At 31.8% G+C, this 14280-nt stretch overlaps 2 protein-coding genes and 1 long non-coding RNA gene across 4 annotated transcripts; 1 reads left to right on the plus strand and 2 right to left on the minus strand.

The window, feature by feature from the left end:
• The first annotated feature begins 1057 nt into the window (after window positions 1–1057).
• LYK5 (Protein kinase superfamily protein) lies at window positions 1058–3482 on the plus strand. The gene has a single exon (XM_012977361.2). It carries the CDS (start codon window positions 1277–1279, stop codon window positions 3320–3322), a length of 2046 nt encoding a protein of 681 aa, XP_012832815.2. The 5' UTR covers window positions 1058–1276; the 3' UTR covers window positions 3323–3482.
• Window positions 3431–6630, minus strand: LOC105953680 (uncharacterized). 2 transcript variants are annotated; one of them, XM_012977363.2, is made up of 10 exons: window positions 6047–6630; window positions 5866–5947; window positions 5611–5703; window positions 5096–5413; window positions 4637–5010; window positions 4449–4548; window positions 4321–4374; window positions 4170–4256; window positions 3953–4084; window positions 3431–3874 (listed from the first exon to the last, which is right to left on the minus strand). In XM_012977363.2, exons 1-10 carry the CDS (start codon window positions 6097–6099, stop codon window positions 3554–3556), a joined length of 1614 nt encoding a protein of 537 aa, XP_012832817.2. In that variant the 5' UTR covers window positions 6100–6630; the 3' UTR covers window positions 3431–3553. The 2 variants fall into 2 exon arrangements, with proteins under 2 accessions (XP_012832817.2, XP_012832816.2); XM_012977362.2 differs by having other exon boundaries at window positions 5096–5416; window positions 6047–6194.
• Window positions 6631–11852: 5222 nt separating this feature from the next.
• LOC148771444 (uncharacterized) lies at window positions 11853–13222 on the minus strand. The gene is made up of 2 exons (XR_016030461.1): window positions 12759–13222; window positions 11853–12426 (listed from the first exon to the last, which is right to left on the minus strand). It is a non-coding gene; the product is annotated as an uncharacterized LOC148771444 (long non-coding RNA).
• Between the last annotated feature and the right edge of the window lie 1058 nt (window positions 13223–14280).

The raw sequence follows: 14280 nt of genomic DNA on the forward strand, positions 1-14280 counted from the left end.
TAAATTACTGTCTCCGGCAGCTATTTAACTGTCGGAGACAGTAATTTAACTGTTAATTGACATTTTTTTTTTCTTCAAAAATATTTTAATTAATATTACTGTATTCATTGCTAAATTACTGTCTCCAGCAGTTATTTACCTGTCGGAGACAGTAATTTAACTGTTAATTGACTTTTTTATTCTTAAAAAATATATTTTTAATTAATATTACTGTATTCGTTGCTAAATTACTGTCTCCGGCAGTTATTTAACTGTCGGAGACAGTAATCTAACTGTTAATTAACTTTTTTTTTAAAAAAAAATTTTCCTCAAAAAAAATTATTTTAATTAATATTACTGCCTTGGATGTTAAATTACTATCTCCAACAGTAATTTAACTGTCTTAGACAATAATATTAATAATATTACTGTTCTAAAAATAATATTCATAATATTACTGTCCCAAACAGTAATATTACTGTCTGAGACAGTAATTTAGTAGTCGAGACAGTAATATTAATTAAAATATTTTTTTTCTAAGAAAAACAATTCAAAAAAAAAAAAAGTCAACGTCGGAGACGGGCGGTCAACGGTGGTTGACCGGCCGGAAAAAAATTTCAGGAAAAAAAAATTCAAAAAAAGAAAAAAAAAAAAAGTCAAAGCCGGAATCTGGCCGGAAAAAAAACATTTCAGAAAAAAAATTATTTTCTGAAAAAAAAAAAGTTTTGGGGGTTAATGTGATATATTTGTTTAAATCCGGGGTCAATGTGTAATATTAAGGAAGTTAGAGCATAATGGGTGGAATTGTTAAGAATTATATTATTGAGGGTATTTTAGACTAAAGACATGGGGATGGGCTTAATTGAGAGACTGTTTTTTTTTTGGACTAAAATGCATTTAAGTCCCATGTGATGGGCCTTTTTGCCATTTGCCTTAATTTTTATGCCTAACATGTATATTATTATATTATAAAAGAAATAAAATATGAAAAATTGTGGAAAATAATGAAGTAAAACATGGGCAGGTCTACACGGTTGGAAATATGAAAAAAATAAAAAAACTTAATTAAGGCATAGTTAGTTGTATTGGTTGGGAGTCAATGGTCAAGTCCACCATTACGTTTTTAATTTATATCTGTCCCCACTTGCTGCAACTATTTTCTTTTACTTCTTCTTCTTCTTCCATTAAAAAAAAATAATAAATCTTAGACAATTTAGAATAATTATTATTAATTGATAATTTGATTTTCTCTTTGAAACATATATCTGAGAGCTCTCAGACCGACCAGTAGTAATCCATGGCGTTTCTGCTTTTGGTAGTGGTGTTGATGTTGGTGTATTCAAGTACTACTGCCCAACAGAGCTACGTCAACAACAAGCAGCTCGCCTGCAACACCAACAACAACGACACCACCACTCTCGGCTTCGTCTGCAACGGCGCCTCCCCCACCTGCACCTCTTACCTCACTTTCCGATCCACCCCCACCTACAACACCCCCATCTCCATCGCTTATCTCCTCTCCGCCGACGCTTCTCAGATCGCCTCCGCCAACAACATCTCCGACGTCGAATTCCTCCCCGCCGACACCCTCGTCATCGTCCCCGTCAAATGTTCCTGCTCTCACAATTACTACCAGCACAACGCCTCCTACATCCTCAAAAACCAGGACGGCACGACGGAGACCGAAACCTACTTCACCGTCTCCAACGGCACCTACCAAGCCCTCACCACCTGCCAATCCATGGAATCCCAAAACCCTTACGATTACCGCCACCTCTACCCTGGCTTCAGGCTCACCGTTCCCCTCCGCTGCGCCTGCCCCACCCTCAATCAGACCTCCTCCGGCTTCAATTACCTTCTCACCTACCTCATCCGTCAAGGCGACAACTACAATTCTATCGCCGCCGCTTTCTCCGCCTCCGGAGCCGACGTCCAAGGCATCCTCGATGCCAATCGCCTCTCCGTCAATGATCTCATCTTCTTCTTCACTCCAATTCTCGTTCCCCTCAAAATTCAGCCCACTAAAGCATTTACCAACACACTCCCCGCTCCGCCGCCGCCGCCGCCTTCCAATTTTCCCCCTAACCACAACGGCGGTTCCAACTCCCGCAAGTGGATCTTCATCGGTGTTGGAATCGGAGCTGCCGTATTGTTCCTGCTCTCCTCAGTCTTACTGTATCTCCTCTGCTACCGCCACCGCCGCCAAAGCATCAAGTCCCCACCGCCGCCTCCGAAGCTCCGAACAGATAAATCTGGAGATCCGACGTCAGCCGGACCACCATTTTCCGACTGGTCCGTTTCATCCCAAAGCATCCGGAGCGCCATCGAAACCCTAACAGTATACAAGTTCGAAGATTTGGATAAGGCAACATCATCATTCTCAGAATCGAACAGAATCAACGGATCATCCTCGGTATACCTGGGCTCATTCAAGGGCGACAATGCTGTAATCAAGATAATGAAAGGAGGCGATGTTTCTCGTGAAATCAACGCCCTGAGGCAGATAAACCATTCCCACATAATCCGTCTATCCGGTTTCTGCCTCCACCATGACATCACCTACCTCATCTACGAGTACGCAGAGAAAGGTTCCCTCCCCGAATGGCTACGCCCCAATTCCAGTTTACTACAGAAGAAATTAGATTCTAACGACAAACACATGAATATCATTTCAATAACCGAGAGGCGCCTCGACTGGAAGCAGAGACTTCAGATTGCGTACGACGTGGCGGATGCATTAAACTACCTCCACAACTTCACAAATCCGCCTTACATCCACAAGAACTTGAAGAGCAGTAACATTCTTCTAGATGGAAACTTAAGAGCGAAGATTGCCGATTTCGCCCTCTCGAGAACTTTGGAAGCCGATGATCAAAACGTGATGACTAGGCACGTTGTGGGAACCTACGGTTATATGGCCCCCGAGTATATAGAGAGTGGACTAATCACTCCAAAACTCGACGTGTTTGCATTGGGGGTGGTGATGCTGGAGCTCTTATCGGGGCGGGAGCCAATTGTGGATGATGATGATGTTGGCAAGGACAAGAATAAAGAAGGTAGTCATCAGATGTTGTTATTGTCTGAAAGAATAGAAAGGGTGTTGAGTGGGGAGAGTGTGAGAGAGAAGTTGAAGGAGTTTGTAGATCCGTGGCTAGGGGACGAGTATCCGCTAGAAGTGGCGTACTCGTTGGGGGAGCTAGCTAGGAGGTGCGTGGCCCACAATATAGATGCTCGTCCCAATGTGACTGATGTGTTTGTGGCACTGTCTAAGCTCTTATCTTCCTCGCTGGATTGGGATCCTTCTCACGACACATCCCTCAGCTTCAGCGACCGAGAATCCTAGTAAGTAATTATCGTGTATAAATAAAATGTAGGTAATAATATTAAATGGTTAAGTTTTTTATATGATCTTCTTCTTGTCTACAAGAACAAGAAAATAATAAAGATGGTGTAAGAAATGAAATGATATTCTATCTATCCACAATAAATTTATTCACTCAGTATATTTGCTTATAATTACAAGTAACAATGCTAACCTACAAATACCCACACAAAAATAAATAAATAAATCCGATCAAGAACCCCATGTGGTTTCAGCAATTTCCTTATGGATTAAATATCGAAAAGACGAACTCTGCTCTAACCAAGACACATACTTTTCCGGTCTACCTTTCGCACAAGTCTTTATTACAGATTTCTGTTGAATTCCGGATAGGCATCTGCTAACCACTTCCAACAGTACCGCCATGCCCATCGACATATCCTTGGCGTAGTAACTCAATATTTTTGGCAGGTATATTCTTTTTTCCTTGTGAATATAAACTGTAGCTTGTACAAACTCTTCCTTTGCAATTCTCAGATCATTAAATACATTATTTGACGTGTAAACTCGAATCTGCAATTCCACTCATTCTATAAATTTGAAAACATTTTACGATCCAAAGTAAAAAAGAAAGAATGACTTATTACGTACCGCGGGGTCTGAGTATGCCCCCGAGCAAAGTGCAAAATGAACAAGTGGCTCAGGGTATTCTATGGCGTATGCATGTTTAGTATTCACACTCTTGTTGTACTTCTTCCCCGGAGATAGAAGCGTCTGAAGCCACTGCATCATTTTTTGACATGAGCATCAATTGCTACACTTTACGTAATTGAATACAATTAATCAATTAGTGAAAGGGGTATAATACCGGAGCAGAATAGTGGGATCTGATTCGTAAAATGGAGCTTTGCATGTCATATGCATTTACGCGATGTCCGCCAACGTTATAAGCAGCCTGAGATAATAATCTCAATATAATTAAATAAATAAAGGTTTGTAATGAAGATTAAAGAAATTACCTTCAAAACAGAAGTGCTTTTTAAATAGTGTTGAGTCCCATATGCTAAATAAGCCTGCAAACAACTAAAGCATATGATATATATTCGGTTTTTATTAGTCGAAATCGAAAATGGATTGCAAGACATACATGCATTACTAAAGCATTGTGAATATTGATCCAGAACGCAAGCTTCTCTTCGCGCCTCATTTTCGTCGGGTCAACAATCTCAAGACACTTCACAAGAGACCTGCACAATATTAAATTATATTTTGCATAACACAAGATTGAATTATATTAGAGAAGCTGATATAAGGGGTAAAAGATATATGGAAAACCTGAATTTCTGAAGCATCATAGCAGCATAACTATAACTTTCATCATCTAAGCATATCTTCACTATTTCAACCATTGAAGCGTACGGTCCTTTTCCTTGTTTTACGCCTTCCATATCATAAATCTCAGTAACCTCTTCGTTACATTGAGGGCTCCAACTTCCGGATAAATTCCTCGGAGAGAAAGTGCTGGATGAGCAAAAAGACGAAGTTGAAGAAACAGAACACCCTTTGAAAGTCAATGCGGGGTTGACCAGTTTGCAGTAGATCGAACATATACATCTTATAATGTCTCCAGATAGTCTATCGGGACAAATTCTTGCATCGTCAATGCAACAATTTCCAAGATGATCTGCAAGACTACGGCTCTGTTTTTCCTGCAATTAATTAATTACACATTTCTTGTCATTTTCTATTTATGCCTTTTAATTTAGAAAAAAAGAAATGGCAATGTCAAAAAACCTTTCTTCTAGAAGACGATGAAGAGTTTGGAATCGAGAGTTGAACCGAATCATTTGGGCCAGCTAAAGAACTCGTGGGAGAGCTTCGATCTTGATAATCTTTGGAATCCTTTATTGACATGCCCAATAATTTCATTTTATGAGATGGTTGATCAGATGTAGCTTCTTGAGGTGTCGCGTTTATTTGTTCGATGTGGTTATTCTGTAATTTAGGGAGATTGTGCTGAAAATTGGTCCGATAGAGAGATAGAAGGTATCGCTCTAGATGCAATATTTGAATCTCGAGTGTAGCAATTTCATTCACCAATTCAGCTGAAGACTGCTGCACCCAAACAAAACATTATTGATTACATCACTCAAATTTCGACAGACTTTTCTCTTTTAAGATAGAAAAAAAACACGACAATAAGCGAAGAGTCGAAAATTATAACAATTTCAAGACTGGATATATAATTGCTTAACTAGATCAATTGAAATTTGGTTGATAAGAATGAAGGGTAAGTGATTATTGAGTACCTTAGACAATAATGGTGTATTGCCATCTGAAACAAGACAAGCGTTCGATTCGCTATCGGAAAATGTCGATGTTTTGTTCACGTGTACAACCTCCTTTAATTTCAGAAATTTACATTAAATTAAATCATTCATTTAGACATTAATAAATGGTAATTAGAAAGAAACATAGCCAAGCTAATTAAGTATGTAATTAATTGAAAGAAAGAAAAAAAAAAATCGAAGAAAAAGAAGTGAGAGAGGAATATAATAACTTACAGGAAATTGATTGAGGGAAGGTGTCGTCGGAGACATATTAAGCACAAGATGATGATGATGATGATGATCGGTCGAGGTCGAACTACATTGAAATATATAAATTGATATTCAAGAATTGAAAAAACAGAAATATAAATAATTAAATAAATAAATAAATAAATCAGAAAAATATTAATTAAACCTGTGCAAAGTGGAGGAGGAGGAGGAGGCAAGAGGAGGAGGAACTGGTGGCATTGTGTTAATATATATTTAGCAATGGGGGATTATGGGAAACAGCCTTTTGTTATTCGGCGGCAAACACATGATATTTTCTCAGGCAGGATATTATTATTATTATTAATATTATTATAATTATTATTATTATTATTATTGCTGCAAAGAAGGAATGATTAATGATTATCAACAAGGAAAGCAAAAAAAAATGGTTGAACAAGAACTAAAAGTAGGCAGCTAACTGAAATCAGAAAAATCTGCTCCTATTATTATTTAATAATAAAGAAATAGAAAAAAAATCTATGGATTGGAGGGGAAAGAAATATTAAATATCAGAAAAGGCAAAAAAAAAATAAAAAAAATAATAGAGTTAGAGTGGGTGGCCAAATGCAATAAATGATCACAGATTCAGTAAGTGATACTGATACCAGCAATCATCAATAAACAAAGCGCTACAAAACACAATAATAAAATTAGAGAGAGAGAGAGAGAGAGAGAGAGAAGAGAGAGAGAGGGAAGGAGAAGGTAGGTCAATGCCATTCAAGGCAACACAATAAAATTAGAAATAAAAGATTAATTTAATTAAATAAATGTAGAGAGAGAGAGAGAGAGAGAGAGAGAGAGTAGTGTAGTCATAATTATGGATGAGGGGCATGGTGGTAGGGATAATGGGGTCGATCATGAATTGAAATATAATAGTACTAATAATAAATAAATAAATAAATGCTTTGGAAGAATAAAAGGAAAAAAAAAAAATGAATTGAACTCAAGTAGGACATTACTCACACTAGTAATAAAATCTATCTGCCTACAAGTGAGTGAGTTAATACTACCACTACCCAGTACTTACTTGTATTAATTAATGCTTTCCACATTAGTACTCCCTCCGTTTCTATATAATTGTCATTTGTAGCTTATGCATAAGGATTAAGAATCTCAATAAATGTTGCTTAATTTTAGAAAAATATATGTTCTTATACTAAAATGCCCTTGCCAATACTTAATGTGAGAGAGTGTTGGAGATAGTTAATAAGGGTAAAATTAATAATTACACAATTAATGCAGTATTGAAAATGCAAAGCAACAGATAATATGGAACATAAATAATTTAAAAAAGAGACAGTTATTGTGGAAAAATAGAGTATAATATAAATAAAAAAAAAATGGAAAAATAAAAATAGAGTAGGTGGAGGGTTGTAGTTAGAACTTGGAATTGACCACCACCCTCGGTCTGATAGGACCCCAATTAACTACAGCCCCATTAACTAAATCAATCAGCTTTAGGTGTGGTTTATAAATTAGCTAGAAAATTAATTAAAATATAAAAAAATATGAATATATGTTTTTTTTTAATTATAGCTTCCGTAACTTATTTTAAGATAAACAAAAGCAAAAGTTTATTTTACAAATACCTAAAAACAGATTATGTACAGGGAAAAACTTATAGTCTATTCCTAAAAGCATTTGCAAACACATCTGCTATCGTTTATATATTATATGGACTTTGCTAAATGGCCAGAATCTGGCTGGCCAAAATAGCATTTATTACACTTTTTTTATTTTCTTTATATATCTAATACCATTTATGCCCCTTAATTATTTTGGCTCCCAAATCTCTTCATAATTTCTCTCCCTATTTTCCCTCCTAAAAAATAGAACCACTCAATTCTACATTTTTTGTTTTTACACGGTAAAAGAGAATAAATTATATCAATTCTACAATTCTACGAGTTTCAATAATAATAATAATAATAATAATCTTATATATAAAAGAAAGAAACGCTAGGGCAACCCTAAGAAACCCTAATGTCATATTTGTAATTTTTTTTCAATTTTTATCAAATTTTTATCTCCTTAATATTATTTTAAATATTATTTTCGAATTTTATCATATTTGTATCCCCTAAATATTATGTTAAATATTATTTTTTAGTATCCCCTAAATATTATGTTAAATATTATTTTTTATTTTTATCACATTTTTGTCTCCTAAATATTATTTTTTATTTTTATAAATTTTTTATCTCCTAAATATTATTATAAATAATATTTTTTAATTTTATCAAATTTATATCTCCTAACTATAATTTTAAATATAATTTTCAACTTTTAGCAGATTTTTATCTCCTAAATATTATTTTCGAATTTTATCAAATTTATATCTCCTAAATAATATTTTAAATATTTTTTTCGAGTTTTATCATGTTTTTATTAGTTTTTTATCTCTTAAATATTATTTTCGTTTTTTATCAGATTATTGTCTCCTAAATATTATCTTATATATAAAAGAAAGAAACGCTAGGGCAACCCTGAGAAACCCTAATGTCATATTTGTAATTTTTTTCAATTTTTATCAACTTTTTATCTCCTTAATATTATTTTAAATATTATTTTCAAATTTTATCATATTTGTATCCCCTAAATATTATTTTAAATATTATTTTTTATTTTTATCAGATTTTTGTCTCCTAAATATTATTTTTTATTTTTATCAATTTTTTATCTCTTAAATATTATTATAAATAATATTTTTTAATTTTATCAAATTTATATCTCCTAACTATAATTTTAAATATAATTTTCAACTTTTAGCAGATTTTTATCTCCTAAATATTATTTTCGAATTTTATCAAATTTATATCTCCTAAATAATATTTTAAATATTTTTTTCGAGTTTTATCATGTTTTTATTAGTTTTTTATCTCTTAAATATTATTTTCGTTTTTTATCAGATTATTGTTCCTAAATATTATTTTCGATTTTTATCAAATTTTTATCTATTTTATCTTATATATAAAAGAAAGAAACGCTGGGCAACCCTAAAAAACTCTAATGGTATTTCTATAATTATTTATTTTTCATATTTTTTGTCTACTAATTTTTTAATATAATTTTCAACAATTATCAATCTCCTATTTTTCATCAATATATCTCAAATCTTAAGAGATAAAGATAGAAATTAAAATTTTTAATATATATATATATATATATATATATATATATGGATTATAAATCTTAATATGTCACATTTAAAAAAACTAATATTATCTAAAATGTGAATAATACTACATTATTACATTTTACTATGTTAGTATACTATATTTTCTTATTATATATTAAATTGATTATTTTTTTCACCTTTGAAATAATATCCCGTGCATCGCACGGGGAAAACATGCTAGTAATAATAATAATAATGACAAAAACAAAAAAAGGACGAATAATAATAATAATAATAATTATTATTATTATTATTATTATCATTATAATAATAATAATAATAATAATAATAATAATAATAATAATAACTATTATTATTATTATTATTATTATTATTATTATTATTATTATTATTATTATTATTATTATTATTATTATTATTATTATTATTATTATTATTATTATTATTATTATTATTATTATTATTATTATTATTATTATTATTATTATTATTATTATTATTATTATTATTATTATTACAACAAAAAAGGAAGAAATATTCTCACCTACTTCACTATTTTGAAAATGGGTTGCAATGGAGAAAGCTTAATTGACAATTTGATTCTTACTATTTTTACTAATTATGTTGTATTACTTTTTATAATATAATTCAATTAAAAATATATTATACTTTAATTATAATTAGTTAGTTCCATTAATATGTGCTTGTCAACACTTTCTCCCTCTAAAATACAATTATACCAAGTTTTAAAATAAAAATAACAACATAATATTTTAATACTACTAATCATCTATAATTTTATTTTAAAATAGAAAGATTAATTGGAATGAGTTATGATCTATTTTTGTTAAAATAAACATCATCTACAGTTTTGTTTTAAATATATTATTGTCAATATTTGTCCAATATAGAATAATCAATAATTTCAATACGCTATTGTCAATAATTGATGTCAATCGATTAAAATTTTTGAAAAAAGTTTTAAGAATTGGTAAGACTTGAGCATAATTATACAAATCTTACTATTTTATTAACTAAATATTAAACGAAAAATCACATATAATATTATTCTAATTATCGTATATACTTTATAAATAAACATCTGATATTATTTTTTATTAAAAATTATCACACTATCGATTTTAATATAATAAGTGAACTTGCATATATTTAGTTAATTCAATTATTTGTATTTTTCAATAGTGAAGATTATTAATAATAATAATATTAAATATAATAATTAATAATAGATGTTTGGGGAGGTCGAACAGCGACTGCTTATATTTTTTAAATTTATATATGACATTTATTAATATATTACTGAATAGTAATAAATTGGAAAATTAGTAATTTATTAAACATTATTTAAATAACAATTATAAATCAGTTTAAAAAAATATATATATTCGAAGTAATGTCCTAAGCCTTTGATCTGTCCCGGTGGTTTGTACTGCTGGGTAGATTTGGGACACCCCGAGTTCGAATCAGGAATGTAACGGTTTTTGGTAACAAAATCTCATTTAATATCCGAGTCCCTGGTTACCAAAGCTGAAATGATTTGTGCAGGTACAAATTAAACATTCAGGCACATTTTTTACCATTTCTCAAAAAACAAAAGGTAAAAAACTCAAAAACTCTCTCTACCCTGTCGATTTTCTTTCGCAAAGCCCGTGCAAATCGTCAACAGATCGGATGTAATTTTTACGTTTTTACGATCCTCTTGTTATGTAGATTACGAATCCGAAAAAAAAACCGAAAAAAATCGGACTTTGGCCTGCTCGTGTGAATTTACGCGAGCACTTGCCAAGTGCTCGCGTAAATTCACGCGAGCAGGCCTTGTTAATTTTTTTTTTTTTTTTTAATTGCTCGTGTAAAAACACACGAGTGGTTGCAAAGTGCTCGTGTGAAATCACACGAGCACTTTGCAACCACTCGTGTGTTTTTACACGAGCAGATTAAATTTTTTTTTTTTTTTATATAATTTTTTTTATAGAATTATAAGATGCTCGTGCAAAAACATGCGAGCATTTCAACAGTGCTCGTGTGAAATCAGATGAGCACTGTTGAAATGCTCGTGTGTTTTTGCACGAGCACCAAAATTTAATTTATTTTTTTTTTTTTTTTTTAATTTTTAATTTGGTAGGAATAGTACAAAAGGTAAATAGTTATGGTAAAAAGGTAAAAAACCATGGTAAAAAAGTGCCTGAATGTTTAATTTGGCCTGCGTATATCACCACCCTTACCAAAGTATTCAAATTAAAATATTAATTGTATAGGGGCAAAATAGTAATTACACGTGATAACTTTTTTTCCATATTACAAAATTGCCATTTTCTGGCTGGCCAGAATCTGGCCATGTAGCTTTATTGATATTATATATAGAACATTAAAGTGAGATTGTAGATGTATTTGATGAATTATTGGGTGAATTGATAAATAAAATAAAATCTTGGTTGGTTTTGGAATGGGCGGAAGAATACATTTAAAGTTGTATTTGAAATTTGAGCAGCTCTTTAAATAAATAAACCCATTGATTTGTACTTGTCCAGCTCCAGCCCACTACAATTCTACACTCTCTCATTCCCCATTTCTTACAGGATCATCCAATTCAATTCAATTCTATTCAATTCTTCTTCCAATCTTTTTTTTGTGCTTTTAATTGTATTCATGGGATTACGGCTACAACACATATAATAATAATAATAATAATAATAATAATAATAATAATAATAATAATAATAATAATAATAATAATAATAATAACAAATTTAAAAAATGGGGTTTCGAGTTTTGTGACACAAACTTGTGGCGCACGGATTTTGGGTACAAAAAACAGAGGAAGCATATTTATATCATATGAATTAAAGTTTCAAATCGATTTACCCACAACATATAATTTCATTTTGGGTTTATTGACCGAAAATGAAATGAAGCCAAAACCTTTACGGAATTAGGGCCTTTTTGGTTGGGTAGTTTGGATAGATAGCTATGGATAAGATATGTTATACTGGGACTACATTGTTGATTCACAATAAGTAATCCCTCATTTGGTTGGAGTTATGGGGAAGAAACTATTAATACATGCACTAATAATATCATATTTTGTTTGAGTGACAACACTGTTTTATGTGGGTTTTCTAGGTAAATTACTGATTTGCCCTTAAAATACATTTTTTAATTCATCGGGTCTCTCTTCTTATTGACCAAGTCCTCCCTCTTCTTCAATACGTGCATACAACTGAAACTCTAAATTCTCTTATATATTTTTTTTTCTTGAAACTTGTGTGTCGGTTGGTGTTCATTTCTCGTAATGAGCTATAGTAGCACTAATTCGCGAAAGAATTCGAGTAACAAAGCCACTTGGGGATTCAATTCAAATGAGCCATCTGTATAAACAAGCAAATTAATATGTATGAATGCATAAAAAAAGCGAATCGATTGTTTGAAACACGACTTCACCAATTAAGCAGAGCAAACAAAATGAATATTCAAGACCAGCTAACAAAATCACATTGCGATGCAAAAAAATCCATTCCACCCCCAACCCAACACACAGAATGGGTAGAAATTGACTGTCCAAATACAATAGATCAAAATCAATAACAATAATAGAAGAAACACAGATTGGAATTCAGATGATAATCAACATTGGGTCATCAATCAAATTAGACGGATTAAACCATATAAACACCGAAAATTATTAAAAATATAGTTGTACCTTCTACCATTAATAGTTATCACTTATCAGAACCAGTTTGGTCAACCTTCCATTGAAATTCCGACGCTCCGACGCCGACGACTTCTCCGATATTCTAGAATATGGGAAAATAAAAGAATTATTCAGGGTTTAATGGTGAAATTGAAGGAATTAAGCACCACAAGGAAGTAAAGAATGGAATATTAGAAAGACCATGAATGGTATGATTTTTACGTGCTAAAAATTAGGGCACGATCTTTAAATGGGGAAAATGAAGTTTATTCAGTATTTATATCTATTAATTTCGTAATTGTAGTATTATTGAAGGATATTTTCGATATTTCACATGGGCACAATATGGGATTGCATATGTGACAATTAGTCAAGCCAATTTCGGCTTGACTAATAAATATTCGTTTCAGGGATTAAATCGATGGGGCCCACTGTCAAGGATGGTAAAATCAACCAAACCAAACGTTGTACAAATCGGTAACACTCATCCCATCCCGCGTAATACGGCCAACCAAAGATGCCCTTATGGTATTAGTAAGACCCCTTTTGGTTGGAGGGAAGGGGTTGGGATGGGATTGGGGTTTTATATTGAAATTACATGTATGGATTAGTGAAATATGGATGGTATCTCGGGTTTGGTTGGTTGGATACGGATATGTGGGATTAAATCCGAATGACCCAAACTCAAGAATGGTTGGCAGGATTGGGTGGGATAATTTGGCTAATTACATTACCACTCTTGCAAGCATTTTTATTATTATATTATTCACCTGTCAATTTTTTAAATATTGCTTGTTGCACCCTTTTTTTCCTCCCATTTTCATGTAATTATAAAATCAGCCCTATCATTTTTGGATAACTACATTATCACCCCTTGGAAGCCCTTTTATTATCATATTACACGCCTGTCAATTTTTAAAATATTGGTTGCACCACCCATTATTTTCTCCAATTTTCCTTTAATTTAAAAGCAGCCATAACATTTTTGGATAATTACATTACCGCCCAATGCAAGCCCTATTAATTGTTATATATACACATGACAATATTTAAAATATTGCTTGCACCGCCCATTCTTTCCTCCTATTTTCCTGTAATTATAAAATCAGCCCTAACATTTTCGGATAATTACATTTACACCCCTTGCAAGCTCATTTATTATTATATATAATATAATACACCTGACACTTTGTAAAATATTGGTTGCACCACCCATTTTTTCCTTCAATTTTCCTGTAATTATAAAATCAACCCTAAAATTTTCGGATAATTACATTTCCACCCCTTGAAAGCATTTTTTATTATTATATAATACACCCAAGCTATGATGAATTTGCTTTATTTGTGTTATGGGGTGACTTCATTCTTGCTTTTTTCTACTGTATTCTAATTTATAATTTGTGTTTATTAGTGAAAAAATGAACATTAATATAACAGTTAGATGTCATTATCTATATCTCTATTTTCTAGAAAATATGAAGATAAAATTGAGCAGTAGCTCCAAAATAACAGAATTTTTTAAAAGCCATAT

This window comes from Erythranthe guttata, chromosome 3 (assembly GCF_056151865.1).
Source record: "Erythranthe guttata isolate IM_541 chromosome 3, IM_541, whole genome shotgun sequence".
In the NCBI taxonomy this organism is placed as follows: Eukaryota; Viridiplantae; Streptophyta; class Magnoliopsida; order Lamiales; family Phrymaceae; genus Erythranthe; species Erythranthe guttata.

Coding starts and splice junctions, on each gene's coding strand:
- LOC105953680 (XM_012977362.2), bottom strand. CDS start 6,099: ATGCCACCAGTTCCTCCTCCTCTTGCCTCCTCCTCCTCCTCCACTTTG. Junction 5,011..5,095: donor CATCGTCTTCTAGAAGAAAG/GTTTTTTGACAT, acceptor AATTAATTGCAG/GAAAAACAGAGCCGTAGTCT. Junction 4,549..4,636: donor ATGATGCTTCAGAAATTCAG/GTTTTCCATATA, acceptor AATATTGTGCAG/GTCTCTTGTGAAGTGTCTTG.
- LYK5 (XM_012977361.2), top strand. CDS start 1,277: ATGGCGTTTCTGCTTTTGGTAGTGGTGTTGATGTTGGTGTATTCAAGT.